This window comes from Tursiops truncatus, chromosome 7 (genome assembly GCF_011762595.2).
Source record: "Tursiops truncatus isolate mTurTru1 chromosome 7, mTurTru1.mat.Y, whole genome shotgun sequence".
NCBI classification, from domain to species: Eukaryota; Metazoa; Chordata; class Mammalia; order Artiodactyla; family Delphinidae; genus Tursiops; species Tursiops truncatus.
In genome coordinates, this window is record NC_047040.1 from 723125 (window position 1) to 738782 (window position 15658).

Genomic DNA, 15658 nt, shown 5'->3' on the forward strand with positions numbered 1-15658 from the left:
GCAAAACGACGGGGCTTTCTAGAAAGGAGGCCACCGCGCACGCGGCAGGACCGAGTCCTTGCCGGGGTCGATTCTGATCAGAAAGCACTGATCTTCACGCAGGGTCACGGCGAGGCCTCCATTCACTCACCCGTGTGTCCATTCACTCCACAAGCCTGCTCTTTGCCAGGCATCGGGCCGGGGTGTCCAGCCCTGGAGGACCCTCACTCGGCCGGATGCAGGCACCTGGGCTCAGGGCTGGCTGACGCCACGCCTGGCTGGACGAGGGTCAGAGACAGGGGCATGCAGAGAAGCATTGTCTCAGCTGCGCGAGCTGGGAGGCACCAGTCTGACCCACTTGCTTCGGAATAAATGCCTTCTCTTCTCTAACTGGCCTCATTTCTGACCCGCTGCCCTGCTCCCTCCTTGACCACAGAGCCCTGGCCATTATTTCAGGCAAGGTGTCCGAGGCCCTCACGGTTTCCACTGTCTTTCCTACCGAGCGAAGAGAGGTGAAGTGGGCTCCCTACGTCGCCACGGGCAGGTGTTTGTCAGACGACAGCTTTTTTCAGGAAAGAGCTCTCATAGAGACACAGGTTTCGCGAGGAACCACGTGCTGGTTTCAGATGAAACCGTTTGTTTTGCTAGCACAGCTCTCCACTTTAGAACCACGTCTCCCAGTTGCTTTGGCAGGGGTAGCTGGTTTTGGTGAGGCTGTTAAGAGGGTCAGCCGTTTTAATAATATTTTCACCTGTGACTTGGAGTGAGGAGGTTGCGCCTGGCCCGAAGATTCAAGGAGCATTTGGACAGAGGCTCTGTTAAGGCGATGCCAACGTGAATTTTCCCCCTTCTAGGATGCATGGGCCTCCCTGGCTCCCAAAGACCCTGAGCACAGCTCTGCCCCCAGCCCCATACTTCCGGAAGTCAGTCCTGCCCCTCTGTCCAAGTCCTGGCCCGGAGGAACGTGCACTGGGTGGCACCTACAGAGAGAACGGCTGCCCCTCCCACCTCTGGCGATGGAAGGGCTGTGGTGGGAGGGTAGCTAGTGATGCTGGCAGCCGCGCTGGGGTCGAGTGGAGAGAGGCAGTGTTGATGGGGGAGGTGACAGGGCTGATGGGGGAGCTGGCAGTGCAGGCAGTGGTGCTGATGGGCGGTGGAGGGGGGAGGTGGAGGTGGTGCTGGAAGTGACAGAGGGCGGGGCAATGGTGTTGGAGGTACAGGGTGCCGGCACTTTTCTAGCTGGGATTCAGAGGACAGCGCACGGTGCCCCCCAGTAAATGCTCGATGCAGCAATGAGGCGTGACATTGCATTTCCTCAGTGGCCCCGGGTCCCCCCGGGGGGGTTCTGCTGTCCTTAAGCCTGAACTGTCCCCGCTCTCCTGAGCTCCCTCTGGGAGTCCTGTTTGAAGGTCTGGGCCTGAGTGGCCAGCCCCCAGGCTCAGGAGGAGAGGGAGAGGGAAAGGGCGGCTCAGAGACGACCAGCTTGCTGAGTCTCGCACAGCACCTCTGAAAGTCTGGGCGCGTCCCAGCCTCCAGCAAGTGGGCCTCAGGTGTCAACTGGGGGCGGGGCCCGTGTGGCCCTGGGAGGGGCTGAGACCTCGGCAGGCCAAGTGAGGAACTGAAGGGGCCTGGAGCCCCACTCGGGAAACTGAGGACCCAGGAAGCAGCCGCCTGCTGTTACACTGCTGTCTGTGAAGGAACCGGGACGGGGCGGGACGGGGCAGGCCTCCCCTCACCCCGCTGCGCTGGGCCCAGCAGGGGCACACGGCTCAGTGCCCGCAGCCCAAGCCCCAGGCGGTCCGACAGGGGCAGGGGCCAGGGCCGGGCGCGCCCCGCTCCACTCGCCAAGGTGGCGGGGCCGCAGCTCGGGCCCCCAACCCCGCCCGCCGCTCCCGCGGGCCGCTGTCCGGCCTTGGCCGCCGGAGGGAGGAAGCACTGTCCTCATTCCACCTCTGGCCGCCACGGTGCCAAGTTGCTGGCGGCGGCGGCGGGACTCGGGGCGGCGGGCAGCGGCTGGGGCGCAGCACCCCCCTGGCGCCCCCCGCGGGCTCGGGTTACTCACGTAGAGGCCGGAGTGCTCGGCGCCGAAGAACGGAAAGGGCACGGAGAGCGGCCGCAGCCCGGAGCCGCCGTCGTCCTGCTTGGGGGTGACGGCGTCGCCGCGCTCCGCGCCGAATGGGTAGAAGTCGGCTAGGGCCACAGCGCCGCGCACGCCGCGCGCCCCGAGCCCCAGGGCCGCGGCCAAGAGCAGCGCCCAGGTGGCGCCGCGCGGCATCGCCGGGGGTCGGCGGGCGGGGACGGAGCGAGGGACACAGCGGGACGGAACGGGGACAGAGAAGGACGGAGCGGGGGACACAGCGAAGACACAGCGGGGACGGACAGGCGACGAGGAGGGGCCGCAGGGGGGCTTGCGGTCACCGCGGGGCAGGAGCGAGGCCGCGGTCGGGAGTGGCCCGCAGGGCCGGCCGGCCGGGCGTGCGGGGAGCGCGGCCGCGCCGTTGGTGGACTTCGGAGTCTCCCGCTGCCGCTCGGCCGGGCCGTGCTCCGGTCGCCTCTCGCGGAGGAAGGCGCCGGGCGGGACCGCGTTCGGAGCCGGACCCGCCCCTACGGCCGCGATTTAAATATCCAACCGGGCGGTCACTCGGGCCTGGGCGGGGCCGGGCCGGGCCATGCAAATTAGGCGGCTCTTAAAGCGCCAAGCGGGGCGGGCGTCTCAGCCCACGGCCCCGAGCCCCCCGGAGGTGGCCTGGCCACGAGGAGAGGGCTCTGCGGGCGTGCCCTGCGGCTGGGGCCATCCTCCTCCTCCTCCGTGGGTCCCCAGCCGCCCGTGTGGGGCCGGCCCAGAGGAGGTGCCTTGTCCTCAAGGCAGCTCCAGGACAGATCCTCAGGCCTGCGTGAGTTGTTGGGCCTGGGGGCAGGCCTCCTGGGTGTCCTTTCAGGCCCCTGTCCCCCAGGGGACCAGGTCACCCTCCTGCCAGCGTGTCGTCGGCCGGGGGCCACCCTTCTGGAAGTGGCCAGAGGCCAGCCTCACGCTGCCCACCCAGCCCTGAGGCTTGCCATCTGGTCGTATGTGAGGAGGACTCTGGCCCGGGCTGCTTCAGGGCATTAAGCAGTTTCTGCCCTGCATGGCCACATCAGGAGAAATGCGGGGGGAGATGATTTGGGGGCCTAAGGAAACCTCACAGCAAGAGAAGTCTGGGGCCAACTCCCGGTAAATCAGCCTTCCATCGGGGAGGCTGGTCCACGCCGGCCTGGGGGCAAGTGGACAGATGCCCCGTGGGTGGGAGCAGGCCCTCGAGTGCCCACAACTCAGATTCTGCGTCTCCAGCCTGTGGCCATCGCAGCTCTTCTCGTGCCACAGGAACTTGCTCTGAGTCAGACTCTGTTTGTCCTCCACAGGGGGCCGGCATCTGGCCACCTCTGGCCCCTAGGCCCAGAGCAGGGCCCGACCCCCGGGGGCTCTCCACCCTCTCTGCTCTCGGGTGCTGGTGGGGGCTGATTCGTGAGGACAAGCCAAGCCTGGCACCCCGCTGGCTCAGATGCTGAGTGAGGAGGTGGGGGGAAGACCTGAGCCAGGCTGCAGCACAGTGGTCAAATCATGGCCAAGGTCGGAGGAGGGGTGTGGCAGCCTCACCCTCCTTGGACAGGGAGGGTCCGTGAACCTCACTCGCAAAATCCCCGTGGGGTCAGGACACGGCCTCCAACAGTGCAGCCCGGAGGGCAGAGCTGCCAGCAGGCCGGTCACCTTGGTGGGAGCCCAGGAGGACGTGCTTTTCCATCTGTGGGTTTTCTGTGGGAAACTGGCAGCCCTCTGCCGTCTGTGCCGTGGGTTTGGGGCCCAGGGGAAGGCCCTCTCCTGTTTGTTTCCTCAGGGGGGAGGGCAGGTGGCCCCTCCCTGACAGGGAGAAGGGGCAGAACTTCCCAGCTTGCACCAAACCACGGGGGGGGGGGGCAGGGGGGAAGGTGGGAACAGTGGGTTGTCCAGGCTGACCTCTGACCCCCCCTAGACTGGCCCACCTCCTGCAGGGGGTGGGAGGGGGCACACGCCCCGTCCTCCCCCCAGTTGCACTTTCCTCCTCTGAGTAGGCCGCCTAGGCGGAGGAGTTCCCTCCGGGGCACTGCTGACCTTCTCCTGAGCACATGCCTCAGGGGACCCTAGTAAAGGCTCTCTTCTGGGTCCTCCTGGGGGCCTGTAGGGGCAGGGCTGCCCCAGGGGCCATGCCCGGGGCACACAGTGGTGCTCGGCAGGCAGACCTTGGGTCGCGACCCCCAGCGAGGCTGTGCATTTCCAGGCACAGGCCTGCTGACCCTCCGCGGCCCTCCCCCTGGGCCATTTGCAGTCCCATTTGGGAGACTGGGGGTTAACAGGAGGCACCGCCATGCTGGGTATTACATTCAAACACACACACACACACACACACACACACACACACACACACACACACACACAGCTCCACAGGCGAAAAAGAGAAAAAAAAATTTTTTTCCAGGTGCTAAAAATATTATCAGGAAATACTTTTCAGCAATGTGCTGTTTCAGGTTCCCCTCCAGACTCAAGGGTGCCTTTGTCTTGGCCACAGAAAGTCCACATTTATCAAAACCAAAATCGTTTTATCAAGCAGGCTCGTGTTCCGCGGCCAGGAAACCCGAGACTCCCCAACAGGCCTGTGACATTTTAATTTAGGGCCTGAGTGTGTACGCAGTTTAGATGGGGAGCCCCGGAGCCGACCTCGGGAAGCCCCAGGACCCCGTGCCGGCCAAGGTGGGGAGCGTCTCCCCCACCGAACCTGGCCTGGCCGGCTGGTCCCTGCAGGGCTGGGACGGGGGCTCCAGCAGGGCTGCTGGTGGTGGAGGCTGCCTGGCTGCACCCCCCTCCCACTCTCTCCTTCCCACCCGCCCTGAGCACCTGGGGCTTCCACGTAGGTGAGACCTCAGGGAGACCCCTACCTGGTCCGAGAATGAGGTCAGGAGGTCACAGGGCCTGGAGGGGCAGGCGGGATCTGGCTCTTGCGGAGGCCCACCCGGCGTGGTCACTACACTGTGAGGATGGATGGGGCCTTGGTGCAGCTGCGGCAGAGATGGGGGGCCCTGGTTCAGGGTACACAGCTGTGCACACGTGGGTGCGGGCGGCCATAAGGCTCTCACACGGAAGCCACACGCTTGCCATTGGAAATGTTTAAGAAAACAGCAGTTTATCTCCATCAGAAAAATCCTTTCTCCTAAGTATACAACTTTATGTTGAACAAGTAAAAACAGCGTCTCCTACACTGATTGAACTTTCATTGAAATATAAGAAATCTTACGTCTCCCGGGAGCAGCCTGGGCAAGGAGGGTCCAGAAATCACCAGCAAGGACATTGATCAAATAGCGCGTGGCCCTCATTTCAATGCTGAGAAATCTTTCTGACCCCTTTTGCATCTGGGGTGTGTTCCTCTCTCATCTGTGCACGTTTACTAGGCACCTCCTCTGTGCTGGGAGATTCAGTCCCAAAGGCGTGACGCTGAGACGCCAGTGGCCACCAAAGGGAGGCAAGTGTTGACACTTTCCAAGTGTCAATCTCCAGATGCCGGGTCCTTCCTCCCCACCCGCCAACCCTCAGGCCCTTCCTCCACAAGGGAGCTGCCCACTGGGTCGTGGGGTCGCCGGGTCGAGGAGGAAGGGAAGGGACTTGCCTACTAAATGCCAGGCCTTGAGCATCAGAGCTGTGTGTGTCTCACGGCCCTACCCTTCCTGTCTGTACCAGGCTCTCCAATGGTGGGGGCAGCCGCTGGGTTGCTATGCGTTCCAATGGGCCGCTGCAAGCTGGTGAATACCTGGGTGCGAACACCACCACTAACGCCTCCTTCGCCCAGAGCAGCGTTGTTAATGGGTCACCATGCTCTTCCCCTCTGAGTCTGGGCTGAACTTCAGAATCCTTCTCAACACAGCCACCAATAATCAGGCAGAGCTGACAGGCAGAATGAAACCTATTTTTTGTGCAGTTCGCAACATATGGCAACTCCGTTACTAGGTTCGGTCAGAAAGGAAGGCCTGACAGGACAGCCTGTTTTAAGTGCGGGATCGTGATTGGAATGGGTGGGCTCCAGGAGCTTTGGCCCTTCTCACCCCCATGAGTCCTGGAGGGAGGAGGTGCTTCGGGGTGGCGGCTAGCACCTGCGGACGCAGGAATTTCCTGGGCTGGCTGGTGCCCCGCAGATGTTGTAAACACGTCACTTACAAAACAAAAGAGGCCATTTGGAGAGGAAACAAATCACTCTGACCAGTGTTCATGGGGGGAAAAGAGAGAAAATGCGAACAGGTGAACCAGGCATCGGCCTAAGATGGCTGCCCCGGTCTCCGTGGCAACCAGGGCTGGATTCCCGCAGGAATTTTCCCAGAGTTATAGGCTGGGAAAGTGGGTGGTTCTCTAACAACTTTAACGTTTACATCCTGATGCCTCTCACGGACAGTGAGTCACGGGGCGGGGAGCACGGGGGGGGGGGTGGGGGTGGGGGGGGGACTGGACTCTGAGTCACTTGCAGCCACCTGCCACCGTGACGGCCCTGCAGTTCCTGGATACGGAGGTCTTGCCGCCTCTGTGCGCAGGGATGTGGTAGCTGGGCCCTGCGGGACATTATGTTTTTGGCTTCAGTTGGTGGAAATGTTTTCCACGTGTTTCCCCATGTTTACAGAGCTGAGGGCACGGAATGCAGCCCGTGGCTGCGGAAGCTGGCCTGCTGGGGCCTGGCCGCCGGGGTCTGGCCGGGTCAGCACATCCACAGCGGTGCCAGGGCCGATGCCGGCCGCGGGAGGCTCCGTGCTGCCGGGGAGAGCAGCGGCTCCGGAGCTCGGGCCACGCCAGCCGGAGGCGGGGGTCCCAAGGGCTGGGGGAGCTCTGTGGTCAGGGGATCGGAGGGTGCCCACTGACTCCCGGCACGGGTGGTGGCTTCCCTGGCCCGGTGCCCCTCGAGCTCGGCCCCCCGGCCGAGCAGCACGAGGCGTTGCTTCCCCAGCAGCGGTTCTGCTGCCGGGCCGGTCAGGGCAGTGGCAGCCGGGCCACCCAGGGGTCGGGAGCCGGACTCACTCCTTGGCCTGGAAGGCCTGGCCGAGGCGGGCTCGTCGCCGCTGCTGCACTTCCTGGTCCCGCGGCTCCTTCAGGCTGGCCACCTGGGGACAGGGCAGGAGCTCGGGCGGGCGGGCGGGCCCCGTGGCTGAGCTCCGTGACCGGAAGGGCTGGGAGGCCGCGGTCCACGGCTCCCAAGGGGGCGGTGTGCGTGGAGAGAAACCCCAGCAGACAGACAGACTCACCAGAGGCCAGATGGGGCGTGCAGGGTCCCACCTCTGATCAGGGTCACCCCCCCCGTGGGCTCTTAGGGACCCGGGTGACCACCACTCACAGTGGGTGGACCTCCTTCCACTCAGCCATGAACACACTCAGAGTAATGAGGAAATAATGCTCCTGGGCTTATAAATCGAGCAAACGTGGCTTGGAGGGTCAGGGACACCACCTCAGGGAGTCAGCGGGCTGCCACTCCATGTCTCTGCGTCTCAGTTCCCTCCTCTGTTCCCCCATCGAGCAGCTCCCCCGAGGCAGAGAGCTCGGAGCCCGCGCGGCAGCCCCGGCTGGCATGTCTGTGTGTGTGTGCCTGCACGTGTGTGTCTGTGCACATGCGTGCGTGTGGGGGGGTGTGGTCAGCACAGGCACACACTCAAGGCTCTGTCCTGCTTTGTTACTGCCCCGCCCCCCCGTTCGCTGCTGCCCCCGTCCCTGACTCCGCAGGACGGTGCAGCGGCCACCGCCACTAGGACTGCCACGCGCCAGGCACCATCTGGACGTTTCATACGCAGCAACCACCGGCTGAGGGACTGTCCCCGCCCCTCTTTATGGGGGGCGATGGCGGCACGGAGAGGGTGGTGACCCGCCCCAGAATCCCCCTCCGCCCCTCAGTGAGGTGTGGGAGTGACGGAGGGTAGTGTGGGGTCCCGTGGGGATGGCCTGGAGCCCACCGGGCAGTAGCGCTGCCGGAGGACCTCGGGCTGGGGCCAGGCGGGCGCAGGGACCCTCCCCTCCCTCTGCACCCCCGCCGGGCGCTGGGTCCCCGCCCACCTGCTTCTCCAGCACCTTCACCCGCTGCTGGTGGGTCCTCTCTCGGGACGCCAGGGCCTGTGCAGCCTGTACATGGGCTCCGTGCAGCCGCTCGGCCTCCACCATCAGGTCTCGCTGGTGCTGGGTGGCCAGCTCCTGGAGCCGCTGGGCATAGGGGAGACCCCAGGCACCTCACTGTGGCCTGCCCACCCAGGGCTGCGCAGAGTCCCGGGACAGGCGCATCCAGCCCTTCCCTGGGGACCCCCAGTTGGCCCGGCTGCCCTTTGCTGGAGCCCGGGGCCTGGCCAGGACCGGAAGGTGAGCGGAGGGTTTCGTAAACACATTCGGCCCCCGGGCCTTGTCTGCTCCGGAGCCCCACCCACAGGCCGGCTAGGTGAGCCTTACATCTGTTTTAATGGCATCCTAGTTTCCACTTGGCTGGACCTGGGGTCCCAGAGGCATCGCAGGCTGATTCTCGCCCCCACCTCCCTTGCCGATTTCTTGTCTGGCGATAGAGGGTCTGTCCAGTGGTGAAAGGGGAGATACCCCAGAACACACAGGAGCAGCCCCTGGACCTGCCTGTAGGCCTGCCTGGCCCTGTGTTTCCCACACTCCTCCCCCTTCTGGTCCATGCACTGGCCCACGGTCCCCTGATGGTCCCCCCACTCCCACGGGGCCCATGGAGCCCTGAGACCTGAGGTGTCGCCCTGGTGGGCCCCTTTGTTGTCTGGGGCTGCGTCTCCGCACCTGTTCTGTGTAGGAGTGGCCCAGCCCGCCCTTCCCATCTGGGCGTGTGCATGTGTGTCCAAGCACGAGACAGAAGCACTGGGACCCACACCCACCCGGGCCCCCCGCCCCAGGCCCCGGCCCACTCCCAAGACTGGGGTGCATGGAGCCCAGCTGGTTTTGCCTCAGGGCCCTGTCCGCTTCCTGGTGCAGGCAGGTATGGTCCAGCGGCTCCTTCTCGGCCCCCGCCCTCACGTTGTCCCTTTCCCTCCTCAGCTCTGTCTACAAGAGCAGAACCTGCCACAGTCTCTGGCGGGGGTGTGAGCTCAGGCCAGCCTTTTCCCTGGAGAGCACGTGGGGTGCCCCCGGGAGGGGCTCTGGATCCCATGAGAGCTGGCTGGGTTGGGGGAGGGAGCTCCCTGGCCAGGATGCCCAGTGGCCTGGGCCGTCCAGCATGTGGGGCTGCTATGAGAGTGAGGGGGGACCACCCGTCACGTTGCTGTCCTGCTTTGGACCAGCTGCATCTCCTGGTACCTCCAGGCCCTTGCAGTGCCGCTCCCAGCCTCAGGGAGCCTCTGTGCGCTGCATCCTGGCACCCCTGCACCTCAGCGCCTGCAGCCGGCTCATAGGTCCCAACCTCTCCCTGACCAGGTCCCAGCCAGCCTGTGTCCTCTGTGTCCCTGTCCCCACAGCCCGTCTTCCTTGGAACGGCCCGCTGCTTGAGTACAGCCCCCCTCCTGGCCCCCATCCTCACCACGCAGGCACAGGACAGGGGGAAAGAACTGGGGATGAATGTTGGGTGACCAATGAAACAAACACTTTTGGTGGGAAGGTTTGGGGGCTCCTTTTTGCCCCCTTGTGGATGGTCCCTTTGGAGGAAGGAACTGACACGCAGGGCAGGCCTGGCCCATCAGCCACTGGGGCAGGATGGGAATCTGGGCCCCAGACCAGACCTGTCCACTTCCCCGGCTCTGGGCCGGGTGGGACAGTGGTCAGCCCCAGCTGCTGGAGGCCCAGGCCTGTCCTCTCGCCCTCAGGCTGGACAGGGCCTGGTCTCTCGGGGGGCCCTGGGACATGGCGGATCGGTCTCGAGTGCAACGTGACGGGGGCAGTGTCCAGCGTGTTACAGAAGGAGGGGACCCTTTCTTCTTCAGGACTGAGGAAAACAAAGGGTGCCCCTCCACTGAGAAAGGAAGTCCTGTTTCTTTAAAAATCCAGTTACACTCCTGGACGTGCATGTTAAAAAGAGAAGAGAAAAGTGAAATCCAAAGTAAATAAACGGCTGCATCCGGGTTTCCCCTCCTGAGACACCAATAAAGGGTTTATGGGTTTTCGGGCCCCTCACAGCTGACCTCCTGGAACTCATTAGCTGTTCCTCCCCTCCCCCATCTGGGCTCCAGGGACCCGCGGTTGGCTCTGCTGCCCGGGGCAGTGCCATCTCGGCCTCCCAGCCCCCAGGCCCCCTACCCCGAGCGGCCACGGGAGCCCTTGGCTTCCCCAGCTTGGCACTGGGCCTGCCCTTCAGGAGAAGCTGCAGGGTCCTGGTGACCATGCCCGGCTGGACAACCCTTCTCTGTGAGAAGGCAGGTGGCCTTGTGTGGACAAGCTGGCCGCTGGCTCTCAGTGACCTGATCTGCTGGCCTCTGTGCCTCCGTCCTGACCCCAGTTCTGTCCCCAGGGTCCCTGCCTTCCATGGCCACCCCACTGACCCGGCCACTTCCCTCTGGAAAACCGTCCTGTCCCCGAGCCCACCTGAGCTGGACAGTGTGCACATGGTGGCCAGGGCCTGCCCGGGACACGTGTCCCCATGTGCTTGGGGACACGTGACCCGGGTGGCGGCTCTCCTGGAGGCTCCAGGCCTGGCAGCTCCTCGCCGGGCGGGGCCTCGCTGTCCTCCCTCGGGGTGCGTTGGTCAGTCCTCTCTGGAGCCTGCCCTCCGCGCTGGGGTGCCGCCATCACCCCCTGTGGGGACCCCACTGTTCCTAGTTCTGCACCTTGCTCCTGACACAGTGAAACACTCTCCTTCCTGCCCCTGCCGTGGCCGGTGGCCTCTGCCTCTTCTCCGACCCTGAGCCTGTCCTTTTCACTCCTCGCTGGTGTCCACACGCCCCGCCCCCCGACATCTTTGCCCTCCAAGTCTGAGAGCCCTGGGCACTGTCACCTCACCACTCGTCCCAGCGGCCACGACTGTGTGCTGGCGAGGCCAAGCCTGGCCCCTGTGGTGCCCGGGCCCTCCTGCCCTGGGCTGCACGGCCCAGACAAGCCCCGCCCCCGCACAGAGCCATTCTGCGCAGGACCTGGCAGGCAGGTGGCACAGTGACAAGCTCAGGGATCCACTGGGCCTGAGGTGGTCCCTGCAAAGTCCATGGGCTGAGCCATGAAACACGGACCCTCCACCGCCCTCTGAGAAGCCCTGGCCGGACACTGCTGCCTGGACCTACCGTGAGGGACGAACCTTCCTTCTCGGCCCAGTTCCCTTTACACAGCTGAGCCCAGGCTGGCAGGGTCCACCCACACCTCCACCCAGGGCCAGTGTTGCGGTGCAAGGGACAGCAGCTGTACCCGGTCATCCGTGCCACGTCGGGAGGGCCGTGTCCCTGTGCCTGCACATGAGCCCAGCTCCCGGCTGCAGGGGACAGGCAGCGAGACCTCTGCCCAGGTGTGCTCACACAGCCTCCAGCCACCACCTGCCAGGCCGCCCGGGCAGCAGGACCCAACCATGCCCTCGCCCCAGAGAGGCCTTGGGAAGGCTGCCCTGCTCTGGGGTCCAGGACTGAGCCCCCAGCTCTCCCCACTGCCAGGACTCCTGCTTCCCCCCCCGCTCAGGTGGGGACACGGAGCCTGAAGGGACGGGTGCCTCGGGTGCCTGGTCACCAGCCCAGCGCAGGCTTTCCACCTACTGCCCGGTGGTCTGTCTTCCCTCTGGACTCCCTGTCCTGCCCACCCCTGGGGGTGTTGAGAGGGCATCAGAATCCCAGGCCCAAAGCCCAGCCTCGCACTCCGCCGGGGTCAGCTGGATGGGTCGTGCCTGTTCCTATGGGGCAGAGGCAGGACATCGAGGTCAAGGGAGCTGCCTCTCAGGCCACGTGACCTGGGAGGTCCCTGCACACAGCAGGCCTGCCGGGTGGGTCCACAGAGCCATAGCTGGGGTTGGGGCCTGGGTGACATTCTGCCTGGTTCCAAGAACGTCATTTCCTTTCACTAGCCTCAGTTTCCCCATCAGTTAACCTGGGCCCCAGGAAGATGCTCTGGTGACCCCAACCCCTGATTTCAACCCAAATACCTCCACTTTGGCCCGTTTCATACGTGAAGATGGTCCATTCACGCCTGGGGACAGTTCAGCTGTCAGAATCACTGGCCAGCAGGCCCCCGGGCCTCCCTGCCTTTCACATCCTTTCTGCCCATCTGTTGGCCGGCCCGTGCCCTGTCCTGTCCTGCATTCATTCAGCCTCTTTGGTTGGTTCCCTGTCTTGCACCCCAGCCCATGTTGGGTCTGCAAGGGTGACGAGACGGCTTCCGGCGCTCTTCCTGGTCTCTGTTGTGCGGGCCTACACCTACCCTCCCATTGCCCCCATCTGCAGGGCACCCCCTGAGCCTGGGCTGTCTCCACCGCGGACAGGGGAATCTGGGCTCCAGAGGCGGGCAGTGGGCCAATGCCACACAGCTCCAGGCAGGACTGGCGCTCAAACACTGGGAACAACGCCGCGTGTGTGTGTGTTTGTGCGTGGGTGTGTGCGTGTGTGTGTGCGCGCGTGTGTGTTTGCCATGACCTGTGGTCCTCCCCCGAGGACAGCAGAGGTAGAGTTGGGGTAACATCACCGGAGGGCTGTGGAGGTCCACAGGGTGACCTGCCAACGCCAGGCTGACCCTGAGCTTGGAGGCGGGTGGACAGGCCCAGGGCGGGCATACTCCCCACTGGCAGGTTGGGACACAGAAGCCGGTGCCTCCCCGGCGCCCCAGCCCCTGCCTGGACGCCCGCGAGGCCCTCCCCATACCCCGCCTCCCCACCCTCAACTCTCCAGGGACCACCCTTCCACCCCACCCCCCTCTTCCAGGGACCATCCACCGGATCCGGGTACCTGGGCCCGGTGCACCGCGAGCTCCCCCTGCAGGCGGGCCGCCCGGGGCGCAGCGCGGCCGCTCCTCCCGCAGGACACGCCTCTCCGCGCGCTGCGCCCGCCGCCGCCGCCGCCGCCGCCAGAGCACGTGGGCCGGGCAGGGGCCGGGCAGAGGCCGCGCGTAGGCAGGTCACTCTGGCCTGAGGCTGAGCCCCCGGCTCGGCTGATTATTTTTCCCGGAGCTGTGTGTCCACAGTCCACCTTCTGTCGTAGGGGCGCCCGCAGTGGAGCAGGAAACCAGGGAGAGGCCTTGGGGCTCTGACTCCCTGCGTGCCCCTCCCGCCTCGGTTTCCCCTCTGTCAGCTGGGGATTGGACGCGTCTGGGTGACTCCAGGCCTGACACCTGCCTCCAGCGTCTCCCTGGACTTCCCTTCACACGGAGGGAGCGATTCCTAAAGGGAAGGCAGGGCCCTGCCCCCCGGGGCCCCTCACCTGCTACAGGGCCTCCCGCGCCTGCGCTCCAGGGGGGCGACCTTCTCCTCTAGCAGCGCCCGCTCTGGGCCAGGCCCTGCCTGTGCCTTCTGCCCTCGTCCAGGGCCTGGTGCCGCGTGTCCAGTGCTTCTGGGGGAGGGAGGCACAGGCCGTCTGGAAGCACGGCCCGGGGTGTGCTGCAGGTGAGGCTGTGGCACCTGGCGTCTGCCCAGATCACGTGCAGTGGCTGGGAAGCAAAGACGCAAGAACAGGTTGAGTGCCGTGTGCAGGGATCGGGCAGTTTCCGATGTAACCACGGGCGGGGTGGGAGGGGTCCTAGAAGCAGGCCTTGTTGGCCCGGCGGCGTGGGCAAAGGCGGGTTCTCCGCTGTGGTCAGAGTGGCTCAGAAGACACATCCGTTTTCCCTGCCCTGCTTCCAGCCCTTGGAAGAAAGACCGCGACAGTCCCCCCAAGTCCTCCGAAGCTCCCGGGGCGGGTGGGGCTCAGCCCCCACGCCCTCCACCTGCAGCCTTCTTCCCCTGTGCCCACCTCGTACCCCCGTGACCCAGGCCTCCCCACCCCTGCTGCCCGAGCCCGGAGTGCTGCTGGCCGCCCCCCTCCCCCGCTGCGCCACCCCCTCCCTGTCACCCCTCCTCTCTGAGCCTTCACGAGGACGGCGCCTGTGGTGTCCCCGGGCTGGAGCTGGTGCGCAGTGGGGCCTGGCGATTCTCGGGAGCACACGGATGCCGTCCTGCCCGCGAGTGTCTGGTGGGCAGGAGGTGGTGGTGATCTTTGGTACAGAGCACTCTGGAAAATCAGGAGCCGCGTCCAGCCCATTGCGGGGGCTGAGCGGGGGGCGGAGGAAGGCAAGTTGGGGGCCCCGGGATTGTCCATACGGAGCCTGTGGCGGCTTGGGCTCAAGGAGCCAAGAAGTGGAAGAACGCGCCACGGAATGGAGAGGTAGCCCGAGGGCCGCGTGGCGGGTGAGGGGCAGGCAGTGCCACGAGGGCTCCCAAGCTTGGACTGCGTGCGGGGTGTCCGGAGCCCACTTGCTGGCATGGGAAGGGGGGTGTGGGAGCACGTTGAGGGGTCTCCCGGGGGTCACTGCGCCGGGGACAGCGTCACAGGACCAAGTGACTATGGAGGCCCTGGCGCGGAAGGCCAGGGAGTGGGGGGAGGAGGGGTCCAGGCCAAGAGGACTTCAGAGCAGAGAAAAGAGGAGGCTGGGCCCAGGGAGGACCAGAGAGCTGGCGGAGATCGGAGGGAGAGGTCGGGCTCCTGTGCGGAAAGCTCCAGGGGCTCGGGTAGACATGGACCCAAAAGGCACCCTTTGGAAGGGACCAAAGTTGCTGGTGATCTCTGTGTCTGTGTGGGTCCCGGGAGGTTGCGGTGCTGACGGTCTGGGGAGAGGGGGAGGGGCAGCCCTTCCAGAATCCTGGCTGGGGGAGGGGAGATGGGGCCAGCAGAGAGAGGAGGGGGTGTGGGTTGTGGCGGGCAAGAGGTGCTTGTTTAGGAAGAGGGAGACTGGGTCTAGAGCCAGAGCAGGAACGCCTGAAGGCACAGGGACCCAGCAGTTGTGTCCCGGGAGCCGTGTGTCTAAGGGGGCTTTGCATCCACCTCCCACTCCGTTTTCACTAAATACAAGAGGAGGACTGGCTCAGGGGAAGAGGGGGAGCCACCGGGCACCCCCGTCCCAGGCTGGGTGAAGGCGGGACAGGTGCCGTGACCCTGTAGGAACTTTTCTGGGTCTGTCAGTTTAGAAAGTTAAAGGAAAGGGAGGGCAATGCTTGTACCTCCAATTGAGGTTTCACCCTTCTTTACAATTTTGGGAATTACAGTTTTCTGTTTGTGCACATTTTCCCGTAGAAAAGCAGACGTTTCCTTCAAATATGGCTTAAAGATTTCACGGTATTTTGAGAGGCTCCAGGCCACTCGTGATGCGCTATGCTCCTCTTGTAGTGACTCAGCGTTTGTGGAATTCAGATGAACCATAATAACTGAACGGGGCACCCTTTATGGACACCTCCCTTTGCCCCACGGAGTCAGTCTCCTTGCTGGCTTGCTTTGGTTCTGAGCCCTGAGCCTGAATGGGGGGCGGCTGGCCGTGCACGCGTCACAAGCCTGCGCTCAGCGCGGGGGTTCAGCTGCAGGGGCGCACGAGGCTCGACCGCCGGCTTCTGTGGTTCCACCCCGGGCCTGGGGAAGGAGGCAGGGCTCGGCGCGTGCCCTTGGGCCAGCCCCCAGCCTTGGTTTCCCCCTCTGCGGACGGGTGTGATGCGATCTCACAGCGTTTTCGTCGGGAGCAAGAGAAGGACGGGAGAACTGTGAGGACCGCCCCCCTGTATGGGGGCTGCTGTAA

General features: G+C 64.8%; 2 protein-coding genes across 23 annotated transcripts in view; both read right to left on the reverse strand.

The window, feature by feature from the left end:
• The window catches only part of SNED1 (sushi, nidogen and EGF like domains 1), a 90412-nt gene extending 87828 nt beyond the window's left edge, over positions 1-2584 (reverse strand). For 14 of the 22 annotated variants that reach the window (XR_012332882.1, XR_012332881.1, XR_012332880.1 and 11 more), the window contains exon 1: positions 2042-2583. Coding sequence is in view for 16 of the 22 variants with exons in the window: in XM_073807009.1 (XP_073663110.1) it covers positions 2042-2254 (213 nt within the window). In the remaining 6 variants the exon portion in view is untranslated. Of the gene's footprint in view, positions 1-2041 lie in introns of all 22 variants that reach the window. The other 8 variants (XR_012332883.1, XM_033859410.2, XM_033859409.2 and 5 more) reach the window with 3 other exon arrangements.
• A 3897-nt stretch (positions 2585-6481) lies between these two features.
• Positions 6482-15658, reverse strand: part of CROCC2 (ciliary rootlet coiled-coil, rootletin family member 2) — a 68500-nt gene continuing 59323 nt past the window's right edge. Inside the window, 6 exon segments of the mRNA XM_073807879.1 lie at positions 6482-7125; positions 8066-8235; positions 8887-9052; positions 12850-13092; positions 13362-13378; positions 13381-13546. Of these exon segments, the coding sequence (XP_073663980.1) occupies positions 7039-7125; positions 8066-8235; positions 8887-9052; positions 12850-13092; positions 13362-13378; positions 13381-13546 (849 nt within the window). The 3' untranslated portion in view covers positions 6482-7038.